This window comes from Cyprinodon variegatus, unplaced genomic scaffold (genome assembly GCF_000732505.1).
Source record: "Cyprinodon variegatus isolate N-32 unplaced genomic scaffold, C_variegatus-1.0 Scaffold176, whole genome shotgun sequence".
Taxonomy (NCBI): domain Eukaryota; kingdom Metazoa; phylum Chordata; class Actinopteri; order Cyprinodontiformes; family Cyprinodontidae; genus Cyprinodon; species Cyprinodon variegatus.
Genome location: NW_015150629.1, coordinates 645,193 through 662,884, shown reverse-complemented (window position 1 = coordinate 662,884; position 17,692 = coordinate 645,193). Strand labels below are relative to the sequence as shown.

Genomic DNA, 17,692 nt, shown 5'->3' with positions numbered 1-17,692 from the left:
TATATATATATATATATATATATATACATATAGCTAAAATTAGCTAAAATCTATCGACCCAAATATTTGGGCATTAATAGTTGTCATGCACATTGCAGACTTAGTTTGTCGTTTTTAGGGCCTATCAGAGCCATTAACTGTTTCAGTAGTCTTCTCACTCAGAAGGGACTCGGCTGGTAATCAAAGACCTACACTCTTTGAGTGCGTCTGCCTGTCAGGCACTGTATATAGGCTTCTGTAATCATCTTGTCTTCGTTATTTGATGAATGGCTAATCAGGTATTAAAATGAAATTGTGTGACATTAGTGGAACAAATGAGAACAGGAAGGAGAGAAGATGGGAGAGGTGGTGGAGCTCTCTTAAACAAGAGCACACACAATTAAATTCTAAAATTAGGGCCTTGATTAAATGTTAAACTTGCTGCACCTATTCTGGTGGTACCTACTATTAGCATCGACGCCCACATTTATTCTGAGGGGGTGTTGGAATTTGGGTGTAACTTGCGTGTGCATTAAACCTGAAGTAAAAGAGGAGGTTGGATGGCACTTATCTTTGAGTGAGGGGTGTAAAATCAGATTGAACCTCATAAAATAGTTATTCTGATGTTAAAACAATTTTATAAAGCAACAGATTGTATCATATTCAGTCAGTAGGATTAGTTTTGGTATTTTTCTGTTTTTATTTCTTATTTTTACTGAAAAAAAAAACTGTGGAAATGGCAATGATCTCTCCAGCATTCTTTTATCATTGTTAGACATTTTGTCATTTTGTTCTAATTTGAACAAGAGCTTAAGCCGATCAGTTGGTCCATTTTCACAAGCTGCATATGTGTATATTTTAACAATAAGTCAATATTTTTCATACTGCAATGAATTTATTAAAACACCTTTAAATGGAAATCTTTGCAAAGTCCTTTTTTGCTCCTAAAAGGAAGGGAATAAAACAGTATATTTTAGGGAGAAAGAATGAATGTAAATATACAGTGAAAATCAAATTTGTTGTTGGAAATAACCTTCCCTGCCCCAAGATAAAAAAACAAAACAAAAAAACAACCAAGCTATTTGCTAATGCTGTTAGTCACTGTGTATCCTTTTTTTCTGCAGCTTGCAGTAGCTGTATTTTTCGTCTGCCTTCTAAGGAATCCCAGTCCATTCTTGTTTGCCAAGGTTCTCCAGATTTGACTGTCTTTGTCTGTAGTTTGCCCCACAGATTTCCATTTGAATTCCAGTCAGGAATTGTGCAAGCCAGTCAGTTAGGTTCACTCTGAACTTTGCAAGGTACTCTGTCACTAAAACTAACATATTTCTTGGATTTTTTTATCATTATGTTCAGCGAAAACACAACTCAGATGCAGATTTAAACTAGCTTCACGAAGTGCTTTGTCAGAGAAAGAAATGGTTGAGTAAATTACCTCTGAGCTAGTTTTCTTGTCAAAGGGAGAACATAATGCTGGGGATTCAACTTAGAAATACAGCAGAATGGGAGAATAGAGACAGAAAGAAGCAGAATAATGAAAAGAGGTCCCTATGTCCTCCAGCAATCTAAGCCTAGAGCAGCATAAATATAGAGATAGCTCAGGATAAAATGATCCACTCTAACTATAGGCTTCGTCAAAAAAGGATTGTTTTAAGCCTGGTTTTTAAAGGTCTGCCTCACGGACTAAAACTGGTAGTTGGTTCCTCGAGAGAGGATCCTGATAGCTTAAAGATGCATCCAATTCTACTTTTAGAAATTCTAGGAACTACTAGTAAACATGCAGATTGAGAGTGAAGTGCTCTGTTTTGAACACATGGAACAATCAGATCTCTGATATAAGACTGAGCTTGGCTATTTAAGGCTTAGCATGTGAGAAAGATAGACTTCACTAAGTTGTGTGTGTAGTTCTTGAAGCTTTTTTAAATCCGCCTAAAACTCATGATTGGGGGAGATTCTTTAAAATGTTCTTAAAGCTATTGTTAACCCTTTTGCTTGTACAACATTATTTTTCTTGTACTTTTACCTTAACTTTGCATTTCTATCCTGGTATGCAGCACATTTTTTGAATCTCTTACGTCTTTAGTGAGGTTTTATGTGGTTTTCAGTGACTATTGATTGGAAAACTGTCCAATCAGCCATTTTGGCATGGTTGTGTAGACCAGAACGTTGACATTACAGGTTTGTTCTATCATTTTTAAATGGTTTGTAATATTTACAAATTACAATAAGTTGAATTTGGGATTGACATTGTAATCCAATTTCCTAAATATAGAAAACTCTTAGGGTGTTTACATGAAATCCACATTGAAGCACATTGTTGCACTTTGGTTTAATACAATTTTTTGACTTTGTGTGGAACTTGGTCTTAGCATCATTTTCACCAGGACTGTTTTTCTGGGTTTATTGCCCCATGCAAAACAAATGAAGCCTGCAGGTAATTGTTGTAACATTTTCATACTTTTTTTAAATTGAACTAAACCAAAAGTTTGTTATATGGTCCATTATTTTCTCCTATATTGCTCGTCTTCTGTTGGTTATATAGCAGTGAGGTATATGTGATTGCTTGAAATGGGCTTTAAATGACAAATCACTTGAATTACTTTTAACTTTCTACTATTTTAACTATCAGTGGCTTTTAAAAAGAGGAAACTGATTAAGGTTTCTGTGCATCATTTTGTATGTTTTTTTGTTTTGTTCTTTTTCTCGTAGGAAAGTACGGGCGTAATGCCGGCCTGCCCTTCCTCAGACCTCCTCTAACTGCGGCTCTGCTTACGCTGGGAAAAGCTCACCAGGTCACATTAAAGCTGTCATCTTCGGGAGATTTTTCACAGCATCATTGTTTGCAATTGTTAATTTTGTTTTTTTATTTTGCTGTAAACCTACAGAACGCCATGGTGGGTAACGGACTTGTCCTCCAGAACCTCCTGCACATGCAGCTCGCACAGCAACAGCTTCTTCACATCAAAGACAAGCGAATCAGCAGTGTAAGACGCCTATGTTTGTGTGTGAGAACATTTGCATGAGTTATTGGGAAAGGTAGGTGTGTTCTCTGACATATGAGCTCTTACATTTCCAGCTTTTGCACTAAACTCATATTAAAACCTAATCACCACAAAATCACTCAACCTAATTGGCTCTTTTTGTTTATAGTAAGACCTGGGGGTGATTAAGTTTCCCCCTGACATTTACATCTTTTCTTTTCAAATGTCTCTTGTGTTTTCTTTAATTGCTTCAAACAAAGCTAGAAGCCACAGTTGTAATGCTTAGATGCTTTCTTCTGAAAGTCACAGACCAGATGTTTTACTTCTGATTTTTTCCCCGCTCAGACTCCCCATAGCATTGAAAAAAATAATAAGCCAATACATGTTTTAAATGAAACCATCCTTCTTTTTCTACATGACAGTCCAAATCTATGACTAATGCAAGTAGGAAAGTTATTCATATACATAAAAGAGATAAAAGATAATATAGAATTTTTTTAACTCTACATTAGTTTTCATTCAATCATTTAAAGTCTCCTGAGTTAATATTTTGTAGTAAATTGTCTCATTTAAATGAAATGGGATCAAGTCTGTTTCATCTGTTCTACCTTCTCTTCTTATTCATCTTTTTTTTACTATTGCATGTCTAAAGCTTCTTTTTTTTCTCTCCACCTTTATCAGGTCACCAGTCTGCTTGGAGACCCTTCCAGGCTGCTGATGCAGAAAGCTCTGTCTCTGAGGCCTCCAGGTCTCCTATCACTGGGTAAAGGCATCTTAGGTGACTCTCCTACAGGTAGGCAAAGCTGACTTCTGAGATTTAGTTAAAACACTTTTTTTGTAATAACTCATAACCAAAGAGTTAAAAATCAAAAGTATTCCTTACCTGCAGCTTATTTTCTAACACTGTCTTCTTTAAATACTAGCTCACTCTGGTTTTATACCAAGTTTTTCCTAAAAGATGACCTTATCCCGATGCTGTATTATTAGCTATCATTCTGTTTTACACCGTTTTTTGCTCAATTGGTCAGTAAATAAAATCTTTCAGGTAATTTTCAATAACAAAGAAGGACAACACGATACTGCACATGTGCTCAGGGGATAAACAATGGAGTAGCCTACTGCAGCTAAGCCTGTTAGCACATCCCAGGGAGGTGAAGAAATAACAAAGTAAAGTCAAAGATCCAATAAAAATTAAATCACCATCATTACTCAATTAGAAGTAAAGTACCAGGATTATAAATAGTTATTAGTTCAAACCTTTTACTCAATAGAAGCAAACAATTACAAGTTTAAGAACTACTTAAAGTATTACAGTAAGATGTGAAAGGAAAAAAATCCCACAAAGTACGAAAGCGTGTATGTTATATAAAAATGTTAATGTTGAATAATTTGAAATTCATGGGGCTACCAATTACAGCTGCATATATGTTTCATGAAGTGCAAGATATGATGACTAATACCTATGGTGCAAAAATTTCGACTTCAGATGCCTTTTGAGTAGCCTTTACGGGATGGAACATTTTGAGCCAATCTGACTGTATGATCTGGTTTAATTGTCTCTGTAAAGTTCCTTAAGATGGCATGTGTTTTGAATTACCATTATATAGATAACCTGAATTTGATTGAATTGAATTGAGAGTAAAAGTACATTCAAGCTTAGCTGCACTAACATTAAACCAAAGGTTACAAAACAGGACAGGAACAAGTGAATCCAAGGCAGGCTTTGTAAAACTCTGTTGTTTAAGGTTGATCAAGTAAAATGCACAGTACTGAAAAAAAAAAATTCTCAAAATAACTGATCTAAAAGTAGATAAATATCTTGGTAATTCATGATACTCTGTTTGGCCATCGATGTGCAAAAGTTGTCTACTCTTCTTGGCAAACGATCCCCTCAGTGGTACTTGGCTGGGAAATTCTCCTTTATTTCTTTAGGAACTTTTCCATCTTTTTCTCTGCTACATCCGTGCTGAAATGTGACTTAAATGTGATCTGTCTAAAGTCCTGGTCAGACGAACAGTGTATAAACCAATAGGGTGTACAAATGATAAATGTGTACTCTTCTCATCCAATCATAATCAAAATTTTTTATCCAAATAGCACAGTTTATATGTGTTTTTTTCCCACCCAAAAATGAACATTTTAAAAGGTTCATTTTTGGGTACTTAAAAAAAAGTTACTTAAAAAAAAGTTAGAGTGGAAAGTACAGATAATTGTATGAAAACTTAAGTAAGGAGTAAAAAATAAAGTGGACCTAAAAATAATTACTCCAGTAAAGTATAAATAACATAGGTAAGTTAACAAAGTATTTATACTTATTTCCTTGACACCTCTGGTGCTGGAAGTACATTATAAAGATTGGTCTTCTCTGAAGTACAAGCTAAAACTGCAGAGCTGTTCAGTTGGGGCTGCTAGATTCATAGATGTGTGAGTAAATTTTCTTATTAATACTCATACAAGTGATAGCATTGTTTAGCATAGCATTATGTTTCAGACTGTTTGAGGTCCCTCAAAGAAAATTATTTTAAAACCATGTTTTCCCTTATTTGCATTTATGCTCAGACAAGGGAAAATCTGTTGACCTCTGGTGCCTAAAGGTTGGGGTATCTGAGTCCTTGAAGGTCAGCTCCGATATTTGAACTCGCTGTCAGAAAGTGTAAATGTTTGGGATGACAGGGCCGAATATCTCACAGCTGTACATTACTGAAGCAAACATCCCCAGGATGCAGCAGTGCATTTCCAACTCAAATCCCCAGCAGAGACAAGCTGTTGTTGTTTTAAATGGAAATGATATCTCACATATAATGGGCAGAGACATAGCAGACAGTTGTGTGTACTAATGTATTAGTGGGTCCGTCCTTCAGTGTCTGGGTGTGTGTGTTTGTTTTACTTCTGTTCTGTTTGTAAAGTAAAGCTTTGATTGTTGTTAGCTGGGAATCTTAGCCTAAAGACTCGTTGGAGTCAATCCTATCATTGTGTTGCAGAGGTTATTTGTCACAGTGATATTAGATCCGTAATATTTATAACTCTTGTGTGTGGGTGTTCATCTTTAGTGTTGTGTGTGTGTCTGCTCTTGTTATGTGTTTGTACATCTTTTTGTTATTAAACCCTGGAGTAAGCGAGGGAGATATTGGGAGTGTGCAGCTAAGTGCTGAGCTGTAGATGAGCATGATAAGTGATGAAGAATGAGCAGGAAGCCCATTTGAAATTATAACACTCAGCTCTAGAGACAGCTTGGCTGGGATCTCAGGTTTCACCAAGATCATTTTTCTGTTGTTTTTTTCCCCCTCCAGTGGAGACGAATGCCATTGGTCATCATGAAAAGCTGTATCTTATATAGTCTGTTATCCTTCCGACACCTTACTTCGCTTCATTTCCTCTACTATATTTCTTTGTGCTATCTTCCTTCTTTATCTTTGCTTTCCCTCCCATTCATTTCCTTACCTTTTTTTTTTTTTAAATGTTCTCATATGTTTTCGTTCTCCATCCTAGAGCTGCTCCAGGAGCCTGTGCCATCAACTACCCACAACTCTGCAGTAGTGGCTTCAGCAGCCGGGGTGATGCCGTTTCTTCAGGGTCGAGGAGCAGGAACAGGAGGAGGAGACCATAACATCTCCCTGTCTGTGTCAACAGCCCCTTCTGCTTCCTCCTCTTCCTGTTCCACCTCCTGCGACAGACAGCCGGCTCCTCCTGGGACGTTGGGGAGCTCCCAGCCACAGGGACAGAGCTACTCTTTGGGTATAAGTAACTCAGGCCTTGGCCCGCCTCCACCTAAACCCCCCGGAGGAGTGTATGCATCATCCGGCCAGCACAACAGCTCAGATGGTAACAGTCTGACTAACATGGTGAGCACACTGAGGTGTAAAGATGCCACCCTGTTAACTGTAGCTTCTTCCTTCAGCAGAGCGATGATCACAATCTTCTGGCCTGAATATCATTAGTTTACCAGTAGCTTACATGGTGTCCCTCCTTTATTTATACTAAACCAGATATTACAGCTCTTGACAAATACTATAATACAGAGGTTAGCATTTCTTTAGTTTCATGACATGGGACAGATGGACCCAGTATTCAGGCAGAGTCGGACAGAGGGATGTTTCAAAACATTTAATACAAAATAATAAGACAGAACAGAAACACGGGCTGCTGTGGATCAGTGGACCTGTAGCGACTGCAGGGGGAAGGCAGCGAATTGCTCATCAATGGCACTCCGGATGTGGGGGAAACACAGGTTAGTGACCAGGATAATCTGACAGAAGATGATTATCTGTGTTTGTCACTTACCTGGTTTAACAGGTCAGTCCATTCTCTCATTAAAGGCAGGATCAGCCAATGCACTGTCAACGAGATGCGGCACTGAGCCATCTAGAGCATCCCTGATGCAGCAACCCTAGCTAGCAGGCAGGAGACCAATCCAGGTTCAGTTCAGAACGGGACCGTTCTGAGAACTATGAATCTGTAGCCAGAGCAGGGTTTCCTATCCACACAGGAACAGACAGATACAGGGTTCCAGGAATCCACAGAGCATTTAAGGCAGGTTCCGAGTTACAATGAGTCCAGCTGCGAGTTCAGACAGACAAGCTCAGATGGAGATAGGCGGGCCCAGTGGTTGAAAGGGACAGAAACAACACATGGTACCAGGAGAACGGCAGAACTTTAAACTGTTCTCCACCTCGGAGCCAGGATTACGGGAATTAAGACGGGCTCCGATAGCTGAGCTGAACCGTGTATAAAGCAGTGGGAGCAGGTGAATAAGAGTGCTGATAATTAGAGCACGGGGAGGGAAGGGCAGGGGAATGAAGTGAGTAATCAGATCAGCTACCTGGGCTGCTATCATGACAATGTGGCACTGAGTCGGAATCTTTGAGTCAAAAATAGGGTTTTTACTTTAACCCAAAACCGGAATTTATAAAAAAAAAAAAAAAAAAAAAAAAAGGCCATTAAGATCATATGAGTTTAAAGAAACAGCATTTAACTGATTGCACAAACAAAACACAAATGAAACACAAAGGTGTCTATATTCAGGCTGATCAGAGCATCATCTCTCAACTGTGGAGACCAAACCCAACAACCAAAATGTACATAAAATCAACCCAGTTCAGTTAAGCCTGTTATGCTAAGCTACAGCAAAGAAGGAAACCAAAAGACATTAAATCTTCAAACAAATAATGAGCCCAAATACAAAAGGCTATTTTAAAATAAAGAAACTTGAAGATTCCCCTACCCAGGCGGCACAGGGTCCACTTTGGATGCCATCTTTGTCAGGGAATAAAGAAAGATAAGACCATAAAATGAACAGTCTATCCATTAGAATGAAGGTAGGGGGCTGGTGCCTGTCTCTAGCAGTGGATGGGGGAAAGGACAAGTAGACCCTGAGCAGATTTAGAGACAACAATCAACCTGATGGTTTTGACTGTGGAAGGAAGCCAGTCCCATGCATGGGGTGAACATGAAAAAACTTCATGTAGAAAGACACAAGACTTGCTGCAAGCCAACAGGGCTGCAAACTGCACCACCATTGAACGATTTCATAATCATCACAAACCAAAAATGACACCTAAACGGATAAAGTTTCATAAATGAACTAATTACAGGAGCTTAGAAATAGAATAAATGTATTTAAACCAATAAAAAGACCTAAATGCAAATCAAGGTGATTTTTGGGTTGGACATATAAATCAATGAAGGGTGCATAAGAGTATCACAGGCCGAACAAGGCTGAACAAAGTTTTATTTGTACAATTTCTGTATATACATAGTAAAAAAAAAAATGTTTTGTTATCTTCTGTGAACATTAGACATTGCTACTAGACAGTCAGTGAAGTACTGACAGCTTAAAATTTATATGTAAAACATAAAACATAAAATGCATCAAAATTAGCTGCACAGATATATTTTCATTAGCATTTTGTTTTACATAAATTCAGCTCAATTGCCAATTATTCAGTGTTTTTTTTCTAGTTTCCTTGGTTTTTTGTTTTGTTTTTATTTTAATGTACCCCCAGCTTTCATATGCAGTATGAGCATTAAATGAATGAAGCGAGTTGGTTGAAGCAGTGCTTTGTTGGACTGCTTTGAATAGTCCCACTATTTTTTTTTTTTATGAAGTCACTTTTAATTTTGATTATTTAAACCACAGATGTTAAAAAATGTTTCTCACCATTTAACCTTGTTATCTCTTCTGTTAACAAACGATTAATAAAGCTCAGTAAAGAAGTTGATCGATGGCGCAAGGCTAAAGTAAAAATAGATGTAGTTTTTCATGGATACATATTTTCTGATAATTAACACGTTCTGTTTTCAGTCTTTCAAGCTGTTGCTCTTTCTCCAGCATCTCTTTCTGCGTTGAGATGCTCTGCTTTTTTGGCTTTTTAACTCATTATAAACCACAGTAGTTGTAAAATACTCCACTGAAATCTCTAACAAGGCTGTGCACACCTGTAATCACAGTAGTGAGTGCTTCTGGGAAGGAATTCCCTCTTTGGGATTGTCTTTAGATTCAAGAGAGTTTAATTAACAGAGCGACCTAAACCGGTTCTCCTCCCTCTGAAGCAGCAGCAGACCCTCTTCCCTTGGATGTTTTTAAGGATTGCTGATTAATGTGTGAGGAATAATATCCTACCTATTTAAGTTTTGAACATTCCGCTATATTACACTTGCAGATATCAGTGTGTTTTATGTGACAACTGCAAAGTGGAAGGAAATTATCCATACTTGCATTGTGGGTCTATTTATTCCTCCTGAACTAATGCTTTCTAGGACTTTTTCAAGGCGATCGCATGTGCCAACAGCTATACATATCTAGATGGTAAAAAGCCTGCCTTTGCCTCTTTAGAAGAGGATTTTAGTTCTGTCAGATTGGATGGAGAGGGTCTGTTTTCAAATTATCCCACAGATTTACAGCAAGGCTATGACTGGTGCATTCTAACAGTTATGTTACCCTTAAAAGTAAACTTCTCCATGAAGCTCATGCTGTATGCTTAGCGTTGTTGTCTTGGTGAGAACTGAACCTCTGCTCCCATCTCAAGTTCTTCACATTGTAAAGGGCCTATATGAAGCAAAATCAGCATTGTTGGCTTTTCAGACTTTATGTTTGTTGCAATAATGTTTCCCCTTCATCAAAATCATGCAAAAAGTGGTGTTTTATTCAGTACATGCCAGTCTAAGTAATGCTCCTCATTTCTACTCTCTGATCAGCAGCAAATTTTGAACTTACCTATGCCAATTACTGCACATCTTTTCTATGAAAGTTGGGAGGAATGTCTTCCATACACTGAAAAAAAAAAAAAAACTGTCCTACATAGGAACATGTTAACCAACCTTCTTCCAGGAAGGTGAGACGGAGTGTCTCTTTTAGCAGCTAATCTGCATAGTGACAGCAACTGTTTTTATAGCTAGTGTCTAAGTTATAAAAATTTGTTTTTTGGTTGCAGGGTCTCAGACTTTGTTCAGGGCCCATGTATATTGAAGAAGTACATGGATTCTTTCTGAAACCAAACATAAAAAGACCCCAAAATATATACTTCATGAAATGGCCGGCAGGAGAAAACAGCTGATATTTTATAACTAATACGGTAATTGCGCCGTAGTGCGAAAGGGAATATTTCATCATATATATATATATCTATAGTTGACTTTAAAAAGCACAATTTAGGACATTTGAAATGTTTTCCTATAGGATGTATTACTACAGAATGTATTGTTTTGGATACAAACATGAATCCTGAATTGTTCTTATTTGACTAATGCTTCTCTTTAAAGGGTTTTCCTTCACCGCTTGCTGTCTTCTTAACGCCCTTCAGATGATTATTTTAACACTTGGGATAAAGTAGAGAAGGATTTATGGAGAATAAACTAAATACAAGACAAGGCAATGCTGCTTTGCACTAGATTTGATTCAGCAGTTGGAGGATTTTAGTTAAGGGTAGCAGAGGAATTGGGGGTTGAGTATGTAGCTATGCATGCCACGTTCAGATTTTTATTATTTTATAATCTTTTTTTTTAAATAATCCCCCTTCTTCCTTCTTTTTTTCCAATTAAATACTACTTTGTGTTGTTCTGTTGTATAAAACACAAATGAAACAATTTGAAGTTTGTAATGTGATAAAACATGAAGTGCTTATATGTTTTTCAGGGCGCTGTATGATTAAAATGTCTCTCTCTCATCAGGTAAACAGTGGACAGAATTCTCTATTAGGCGATCCTCCTAAAGAAGTCAGACTGCCCTCTAATCCATACCTGAACTTGGCCAGTGTGATGCCGGGAGTCGTTCTGCAAAGTGAGCACAAAAATACGCACACAAAATAAAAAATCACGCTTGGACATCAGTGAGTCTTTTCATGCTCTAGTCCATTATATAAAGGATTGAAACTGAAAGACTGTATGGTAATGGGAGATGGTGTCCCCTTTTTAAGAAAAACGCATTTCAGTTAAACATTTTAAAACTCTGCCTCCAATTTTTCAGATTGAATGTTTGCAGTGTGGTATAAATCTCATAGGTTGCAAACGCATAGGAAAGGTAGAAGAAATCAACACAGGGTCACTTTGAAGCTCTCTAGCGGAATCATTCCTCTCTGTGTCATTTATGAACATTCAATACAATGTAAACATTGACAGCTCAACATGCCTTTTCAATATAGCCCAGCTCTGGTCGTAGGCTCCAGAAAAAAATGAAACAACAGTCTGAGCCAGAACCAGTTGGGTATGCCCCACTTTTTTCCTTCAGTCAGCTGCAACATCCAATCCTCAGACAGGAGGAGGCCATAAAATGATCGGCCGAGTAACTGTGCTGCCTCGGCTCATGCTGGAGTTACCTTGACAGGTACCACCCACCTGGGTATTGTTAGTGAGAAACAAACTTGTGGACAGCAGCTGTCTCTTTGACCAGGAGAATGTGCCACAACATTGGGAAGAAAAAGGCTGAAAATATTTTAGCTATGTAGAAGCCTGAGATGGAAGGTTTCCACTGGACATGATATAGATCTTGTTGAATGACAAGATAATTGCAGCTTAATGTTTGTCACTAAAGCAGCAGAACAGTGAAAACGAACAAATAGACCAGTCAAGGACAGAGTTAAGGAGTTTCTAAAACAACACTTAAGCTTTTAACATATTTTTCAAGACATGAAAGACAAATTAAATTAAAAGTCTTGAAGCTTACATAATTCAAAAACAAGAATTTAGGCTTGTAAGTTTGTTTGGCCATAGAGTATTTATCCTCCAGAAGAGGCTGAAGTCCAGTCCTCTAAAAGCAATACCTGAGCTAGACTGAGAATAAGTGGGAAGGGGCTTACAGTGAACAAGCAGAAAAGGACAGGCAGTGAACTGAATGCAGTGCTACAGGGGTAGAACTGCCCCACAAAGATCCTCTACAGAGGAAACACTGCAAGGGTGCAGGAGATCAGCTGTTTAAGCCACATGAGGCATCTCTGCATCACCAACCTAAATACGGCCATCCAAATACTGTCCAATCACAGTACGGTGGTCAGACAACCTGCAAAAAAAAGTTCATCCCAGATATAGCAGCAAGACCCTTCCAATAGAGAGACAAAGGGGTCTTCTCTTGGACTATGTACCTGCTTTAAGCTAATATTAATGATTTTCAGCATTGACCAATCATAAATGTGACTAGTTGGTGCCAATGAGCATAGAGGATTCACAAGCGAGTGGACATTTCTGTTGCAGCAGAAATCACCTACTTTCTTCCCAGCTGTTAATTTGCTTTTTTATATCTGCGTCTCTCAGTTATTCCCCACCAGAGCGTCTCCTCTTTGCTTGTATGCGAATCACCCTGGAGTCAGTGTGCACTGCTACACCTACTGCTTTCCTCTTCTCAGCCTGCCTTGATTAGATTGACTTTTGTCTTCTGACTTTTGGTCACGTTCTGGACTTTTTCTGCCTGTCACCAGTCTGCTTAAAGCCTTATTTCATTCTGTTTAATCGTCGTCTGCCTTCTCAGATCTGCTGTCAGCCAGTTCAGCCTGTCCCCAGCAGGTTCTGCTCAATTACCTTTCTACCAGCCAAGATCGTTTATTACAAACAAACCTTTTAAAAGCCCCCTGTGTCTGGCTGATCCCCAGGATTTCAGAGGTCGACTTGTTGCATTATGGTCTCCAAAGGACTTGACACTGGGGCAAAGATTTACTTTCCAGCTGGACGACTAAAATCATAAATTAATTTGGGTATTTTAAATACTATAACAAAATAAACAAAGCAAACTAATAATGTAATTGAAAATGACAAGTTGAGGCAAGAGAAACACTTTTCCAAACCAATTTTCTTTTTAGCATACAATTTATGAAACAGGAAATATTTACTCCTTACTGTATACTACTGTGACCTCCAAATGTCTTGATAGGGTTCCAATAAGCTTTTGTTGGAAAAAAGAAATACTCAATTTGACATTAACTTTTTTTTTTTAACAAGCTATTCATTAAAGTTACTCTTGATGAACGGAGCTGCACTGGAAAAAAAAAATCTAGAAAAAATTCACAAATAAAATGTATTTATCCTTAATTTGAGTAGTTTAAATGAGATTTTAAAAAGTATTTTTACTCTTAAAAATAAGATAATTAGATAACAAGTACTTGAGATAAGACAATGCACTTGTGTTTTCTTATTTTAAATATAAATTGCCTTGTTCCATTGACAAAATGTTTCTTTAACCTCCTCAACTCAAGACCAAATGCACTTATTTTAAGACCAAATGACTTTTTTTCTGTGATGTCAAACACTTTATTTAAGTAAAAGAAGAAATATTATATTAAGATCTTACTCAAATACAAGTAAAACATGTTGTGCAGTAAAGACATTTTTAAAAATTACTCAAGTAAATGTAACTGATGCTAATGATTTGAGTCAGGAAAAGAAAACACAAACCTCAGCACATTTAGCCAGAGTTTTATGTAAAGTTTAGGAAACTATCCATCCCTTTGTCTCCTCATTACCTTTATGCTTTGTGTTGATCTAAAATTCCCAGCAGACATTTGTGGTGGTGACGTCACAGAATGTGAGAAGTCGTCTCCTCTGAAGCTTAGTCCATTTGAATTTACACTGTCCCTTTTTGTGTTTTTCAGACTCCGTGGCTAATAAGCCTCAGGGAGGACAGCCAGGCGCCGGGGTGTATGGGAACCCGGTCGCTCCCATGGTCTCCCAGGGTTCGACCTCGTTCTCCCACAGCGTCGCAGCTACCACACCCGCCCCGTACAGCTCTGACGCCTCCTCTGACTTCACCCAGTACAACCAAGCGTACACACAGGTACAGCAAAGCAAATATGCTGATATATTGATATCAGCTGATCTGCTTGGTTAGAACTGATTGGATAAATGAGAAGCTTTAACTAGGGGAGGCTGGGAGAAATCAGACTGTTTGCATGGTAGGACAGTGAGGATGAGAGCGGATTTGGCAGTAAGCGCTGTGCGTCTCCATCTGTCCCCTGCTCCTCTCTTTTCTCAACCCTTCTCTCAAAACACGTCTTGGAGCCCTCCTACGGGCTGTTTGTCTGTTCCCCCTGTCCGTTCCTTTTTTCTTCCCTCTCCTGTCACTCCATTTCTTTTTCCCCGCTTGTCGCCGTTCCTCCTACAGCAGCAAATGACATATCTGATATTTAGCAGCGAGAAGAAAGCCCCTTTTTAAATGTTAATTACAATCTACTCATCCAAACAAATGAGTCATGATTAGGTAACCAATAAAACGGTCTGCTTAATTTGTCTGGAAGACGTGACAAAGGAGGCAAACGGGAGAGAGAGCTGTCTCTAGCAACAATGGGTAATGGCTGACAAATAAGGGCGCATTCAAAGCAGCATGAGAATCACACAGCAATACCTCCAACTGTTCAGCTTGCTGCTCTGTGTTGCTTTAGGAGGCCATGCACCAATGGTACCAGCACTACCAGGCAGCACAGGCCCACACCTACAGTACCGCTGCCCCACAGGACGGCGCAGCTGCAGACTACAGCAAGGAGCATGCACAGGTAAACCTTAGAGCAAGCTGCATCTGACTTGACATGAGGAAGGATGAAAACCCTGTTAGAAACCCAGTAACCTTGGAGACATTTGAAAAGAAGTGGTTGACACTTCAGTTGTGCTTTATCAGATCACTCTTCTTCTTTTTTTTAGTTTTATGGCAGTTTTCAATCTATTTGTAGTGCATTATTACCACCACCAACTGATAAGGAGTAAAACAAGGAAACAGGAAGCAAGACTCATCCCCTGAAAATAAAAGATAAAATGATTAATTTACTGAACCATTTAAATTAACCTAACATAATAAATGACTGATATTAAATCAAATTTGTCCCCATCATTTCTAATTTGACTTTATGCTAATGTCACTCTGCCAGTTTCTAATGCTTCTACTCATTTTCCCATTATACTTACCCAGTTTAACACTTTATAGGGCAAGTTACCATTTCTGATCACTTGCCTTACAAGCACAAGATCTATCTCCTGCCATTCAGCAAAGATCCTGCTACATGGCTGTACATCTTATTTTGGCATTCGACCAATTAGATGAGCCCTTGAATGATGTATTACCTACTGTAAATTAAGTTGAAAAGCAAAAGTTAACAATTCAAGAAAAAAAAAGATTAGAAAAGCTAATTGAAAAGTTAAAAAGTAAAGTGAAAAAGTTAATAAGCCAAGTTAACAATTATATTTAAACTAAAAAAATGTAAGTGTCAGTATCAGCACTCATATGTTGGACCAAAAAAATGTGTCTTTTACTCTCATTTCATGAATTTATTATAAAAGAACATTTTTTTTTATTTTTCTTAATATATTCGGGCAAGTTGGCGTTTCTTGTTATTACACTGATATTATTTTTTGCCATCAAAATATCCATATTTTTTAATGTTACAACGGTACTAAGGTCTTGTCCTGGATTCCAATAACGCTATTGGCTTCAAATTTTAATTTTCATAGTATTTCACTGAATGCCTATAAACACTCATCAACTCAAGCCCCACTTCCACCCGAGAAAACAGGCCAATTTATTTCAGAGATAATTTCTTTTTTCTATACGGACTACTGTATGAGCTGATCGATAGCGGCTTTTAGCGTGTTTTTGTGGAAATGTTTTTGTATCTGATCAAAGGTTTAAAGAGTTTTGAATTATCATTAGTTTTTGTTTTTATTCATTCTATTTTACTTTTGAGTTATTTTTACTATTTATCATTATTAGCTCCAGTTATAGTTTTTGTATTTTCTGTAATGCGACTTACATACCTCAGAAAAAAATAGAATCCAAGACCAGATCAGGACAGACCGCTGCAGCAGCACACATGACCGCTGATGTAATGCAAAAAACTGCAGCCGGAAACTAGACCTCGAAATGATAACTAAGCACATTCATGGATATGTTAGTTTTAATTAGCTTTATAAACTGATTAGAGTTTTAGTTTAATTATTGATTTTTGATTCTGTTTTTTTGGGTTTTTTTTTTTGCAACTTCTGGTTTTGATTTTTTATTCCCATCATCATTTTTTTTTATCTTAGTATTCCTGATTTCATTAGCTGTAATTTTCAATAACCACCTTGATCTTAACAATTAATTATAACAATTAATATTAATAATATCTGTAATATTGCTCATTAAATTAAGTTTAGTTACTCTTTTTTTTTTTAATAAACATTAACCTTCATATCTAACTTTCAGAGTAACTCTCTGCAGCCATATTCTTTCTTTTTGTTTTACTTTTTCCCACTCTGTCATGAACAGTAAAATCCATGGATAATTTTATAAAGTGCAATACATTATAGTTTGTGGCTGCAACCTGACCAATGCAAAAACCTTTACATAGTTATATTCTCTTTAAAAAAGGACTGTTTATAGTGAAGGATTTTAATTTTCTTTTTCTTTTTTGATTGTGTATGACGATAAAGTTTGGTGATTGTAAGATGTTTGTGTTCCAGGTTCCTGCTGCCTCCACCTATGGGGATTACACCACCTACATGCAGGCTGTGACTCAGTACTACTCCCAGCCTCCAACAACAAACCAGGCCTTCACCAGCAAGGTACACACAGGCTGGCTAAGTTCAAAACAGCACCTCATATTCTCTCGGTTTAATCCAAAAGTTGTGTTATCAGTTTGTCGAATAAAAAAAAATTACCCATAATACACCTAATATGAAGTAGCAGTGAATATAAGGTTGTTAATAACTGTAATTTACAGCTGCTTTTTGTATCTCTGCTTCTGTCTCCTTGAACCCCAGTCGGCCTCGGCAGATGGCCGCTCACATTGAGCCTGGTTCTGCTGGAGGTTTCTTCCTGTTAAAAGGGAGTTTTTCCTCTCCACTGTCGCTACAATCATGCTAAGTGTGAAGGATTGTCTTCAAGTCAATGAGTCGATGCAATCAACTGGTTTTCCTTAGATAGAAAGCTTTGAATCAATTGACTGTATGATCTGGTTGAACTGTAAAGTGACTTGAGATGACATGGTTTGTGAATTGGCGCTATAGAAATAAACTAAATCGAATTAATTAATTCCCTAAAGATATTGTCATAAACACTGAGATCTTGTTTTATGAAGCTTTACTGTAGATTCACGGATGTTCATTTCACCGTAGAACTAAAGACAGTTTTCCAGCTTTTCTATAGTATAAATCTGCGAGAATATGCACTGCAGTTATCAATTTGCAACCTGCCTCATAAATAAATACATACTAATTTAAATGAAATGCCATTAGTAGATTATTTCTGATCTCCACTTTATAATTTTGATCATGTTTGGGCTTTACTA

General features: G+C 37.6%; 1 protein-coding gene across 1 annotated transcript in view; it reads left to right on the top strand.

Moving 5' to 3' along the window:
- The window catches only part of raver2 (ribonucleoprotein, PTB-binding 2), a 128,430-nt gene that overhangs the window by 104,097 nt on the left and 6,641 nt on the right, over window positions 1–17,692 (top strand). The window contains exons 7-14 of the mRNA XM_015378696.1: window positions 2,686–2,768; window positions 2,862–2,960; window positions 3,639–3,750; window positions 6,447–6,799; window positions 11,124–11,232; window positions 14,030–14,211; window positions 14,816–14,926; window positions 16,866–16,967. Coding sequence (XP_015234182.1) covers window positions 2,686–2,768; window positions 2,862–2,960; window positions 3,639–3,750; window positions 6,447–6,799; window positions 11,124–11,232; window positions 14,030–14,211; window positions 14,816–14,926; window positions 16,866–16,967 — 1,151 coding nt within the window. The remainder of the gene's footprint in view (window positions 1–2,685; window positions 2,769–2,861; window positions 2,961–3,638; window positions 3,751–6,446; window positions 6,800–11,123; window positions 11,233–14,029; window positions 14,212–14,815; window positions 14,927–16,865; window positions 16,968–17,692) is intronic.